The 3327-nt window shown below is 42.3% G+C and overlaps 1 protein-coding gene across 4 annotated transcripts in view; it reads right to left on the reverse strand.

The window, feature by feature from the left end:
• LIPA (lipase A, lysosomal acid, cholesterol esterase) overlaps positions 1–3327 on the reverse strand; it is a 32984-nt gene continuing 29657 nt past the window's right edge. For all 4 annotated transcript variants that reach the window (XM_014547479.1, XM_014547477.1, XM_014547478.1 and 1 more), the window contains exons 9-10: positions 2774–2845; positions 1–1500 (exon numbers count right to left, since the gene is read on the reverse strand). In XM_014547479.1, the coding sequence (XP_014402965.1) occupies positions 1267–1500; positions 2774–2845 (306 nt within the window). In that variant the 3' untranslated portion in view covers positions 1–1266. The remainder of the gene's footprint in view (positions 1501–2773; positions 2846–3327) is intronic.

Below are 3327 nucleotides of genomic sequence, written 5' to 3' on the forward strand. Positions count from 1 at the left end.
TCCGTCAAGCCTCTGAGACTCACTGAGTTTTATTGAAAAGTTTAAATAAGACTTTTTATATGTTACAAGGAAGTATTATGCTGTCTCCACATATTAGCCGATACCAAATATTGTTGATTATTGCAGCTGAAGTAACTATATCAGAAACACGTATCAGTGTTATTCTGCCCATCGCACAGAACTGTAGGAAACACAGCTGTGAGCAAAGCAGCTGAACCTGGGCTTCCTGACACAGGGATGCAAATCAGGAGCGAAAACATGGACACACACAAAACTAAAACACAAAGCAATTCCCTGCGCTGTGATCTGAAAGCACCCACGGTCACGTTCCTCTCGCGTGCAAATGCATGAGGACACTTCTGGGGGCAGTCTTGGGGCTTTTGTTTCACACACATCCTTGCTGAGCTACAGCCACTAGCTGAGAGAGCACATTCATTTGAGGAAAACTAGTGGCATCGTCTCTCCACAGGACTTTTCTTCTCCAACAAGTGGGTTTATGACCTGCCTTACAATGAGGAGTTCAAGAATATAGAAGGATGCGTGCATCCGTCTTCAAGTATTTGAAATACAGTTGTTGCATTGTAATGAGCACAATTTGCTTTTGAAATTATTTTGCTTCCTCTGAGCAATGTAAACACGTGCTAAATAACGGCTATCACAGAGAGATTTGATAAAATGCATTATTGGATTTTTATTACTGACACGGCTGAGGCGTCACTGGCTTTGACTCAGCACCCATTGAGTGACTACATGAGAAGGTGTCATTAGATCCCTAAACTCAGGGCCATTCCTCTGGAGAGTCTTTTAAGGCCAAGAGATGAGAACAGGATACTTACACCCTGAGCTTTCCTCAAGGCAGTGTCAGGTTATTTACCAATGAACAGCACAGTTTAAAAAAGTCCAACGCAGAGGTCATGTCCTGCGTGGAGCAAAAAAAGCAATATAGTCTCTTTTAAATTGTATGGATAAGCAGAATGGCTATGACTTTCCACAAGTCAGTGATATTTTTAGAAGACTTAAAGAAACTATATTATTGTTAAGACACAAGCTGCGTATTTGACCATGATTAAACAATTAAAAAAAAATAAAAGCAAGTGCGTTTCTACCCTAACTGGAGAAAATTGGGCATCTTCAACATCACAATTTTCTTAGATCTGAAAATATAAAAGGCCTGGGAAAGAAAAAATAAGTACTTTAGAAAAATGAAGCCAACAAATTTTTAACATGATTCGACCATGGCATTCATGGTAAATTTCTGTTTGGCTTTCACTGATACTTTCTCATTAGATTGATCATTTTCTCATAGAGCCGCCAAGGGGCATCCAAGCCCCAGATGAAGTCGAGGTGCTCCCAGTCCGGAATGCACTCATCATACACCAAGTTGGTGATCTCGGTCAGTAAGATACTGACGTCCTTGACGTCCGCCAGCCAGTCCCGGCCGCCGCTCCAAACGGCAGTCGGCACGAGCATGTCCTTCACATGGTAAGCAGGAGGGTACGTCTATAAAGAAAAACCCACAGAAAGCTTTGTCATGGTTGCTTTAATTTACAAAAACACGGCCGACAATCTCCATGGAACACTGACTCATTCACTGAGTATAAAAGACTACATTGTGAAAGTCACTCTGTTTACTGTTCAAGTCACTGCTACCAGAACAAAAATAAACCTAACCCGCAATGAAAGCACAGTTAGTATAGGAGCCTGGTGGGCATGGTACCAAGTGCTTAAATCCGAGGGGAGGAAGGTATTCTCCCAAGTAGTTGATTCAAAGCAACAGAAGCCAGTGGTTGGGAAGGGGCTTTGGAGTCCATACCTTCCTATGCTTTTCTTCCCTCTGGGGTGTCACACAAGTCACTGAAGTTCTCTAAGCCTCAGTTTCCTCATCTTTAATACTAATAATAACCGTAGGGAATTTGTGAGAATTAAGTAAGTAAAACATGGCCAAGTGCCTTACACTTCAGAGTACTCAGCACTCAAAAATGGTAAGCTGGACAAAATAAGACCTGAAGCAGGGAGATATGGAACAGACTGACATACCTCAATGTGGAGTTGGGGGGATGAGAAGAGATAAACTAAAGAACTTATATACTTACTAGAGGCCCAGTGCACGAAATTCATGCACTGGTAGGGTCCCTAGCGGCTGGTGGCTGCTGGCCGGGTACTCCCTCCCTTCCCCTGGCCGGCCCCGCCCCCTGGTCGAACTCCTGGATGAACTCCTCGTCAAGGGGACAATTTGCATACTATGCTTTTGTTATATAGGATATGCATAGCCCATGGACACAGGCAATGGGCTAGTGAAGACCTGGGGGGGCTGTGTCAGGGCAGGGAGGAGGGAGTATAAGTGGGGGTGGGGGGGTGGAATGGGAGATATCTGTAATGCTCTCAATAAAATATATATGTAAAAATGAAAACAATGTAAGTTAATTGCATATGGGAGAAAACACTTAGGTAATGTCATTTGGCCAAGGCCCTCCAGCTACCAGATCACAGACTTAGGCTTGTCTGACTCTATGTCTGTGTTCCTGATCACAATGAGTCATATATGACAACAGTGAGAGTGACAATTGTTACACAGGGCCAAGAAAATAACAAAGAGGGAACGCCCAGGCCACTACACCAACCACAAAGCTCAGGTTGTTCTGGGATTGAAACACTATCTAGTCAACTCTCCCAAACATTTCCACAGCCCGGAGCCCAGAATCCTGACAACTGGGGCTGACTTCCTTGATGAGTTTGCAGGGCCCACTGTTTCTAAAGACGTTGAAGACTTTACCTGGTTGTAATGAACATAATTCCTGGCTCTGCTCCCCCAGTCGAAGGCTTGGAACTTTTGCAACTTAAAAGTCTAGAAAGAAGATAATTTGGACAAAAAGTTTATCTGACACAGATGTTTGAGATAACATCACAGGTTGCTAGAGTTAGCCACTCCCTCAGAAATCAATTGTACACCAATACTCAGGTTTACTCTTCATTTCCAAACTGTCATTTAAAGTAAGTGGCATTACTTTGCTCTCCTTTCCTAAGGGACTCAATTTCTTATTGTATGATTGGAAAACAGCTATTGTGGGACACAATAAAGCAGCTATAGACATGCTATAAATTATACAGGATTGGGGCAAAAGTAGGTTTACAGCTGTGCGTATGTAAACACAGAGCTTATTCTTATATTATTTATTAATTATTATTTTCTATACAAACAACTGTAAACCTACTTTTACCCCACCCTAGATCGATGGTCACACTCACTGGATAAACTTTATGCTGACCTTTTTTACTGAAATGTAAATCTTAAACTTTTCAAAAAGTTAACTATCTTACTTAGGGAAA

This window comes from Myotis brandtii, unplaced genomic scaffold (assembly GCF_000412655.1).
Source record: "Myotis brandtii unplaced genomic scaffold, ASM41265v1 scaffold475, whole genome shotgun sequence".
In the NCBI taxonomy this organism is placed as follows: domain Eukaryota; kingdom Metazoa; phylum Chordata; class Mammalia; order Chiroptera; family Vespertilionidae; genus Myotis; species Myotis brandtii.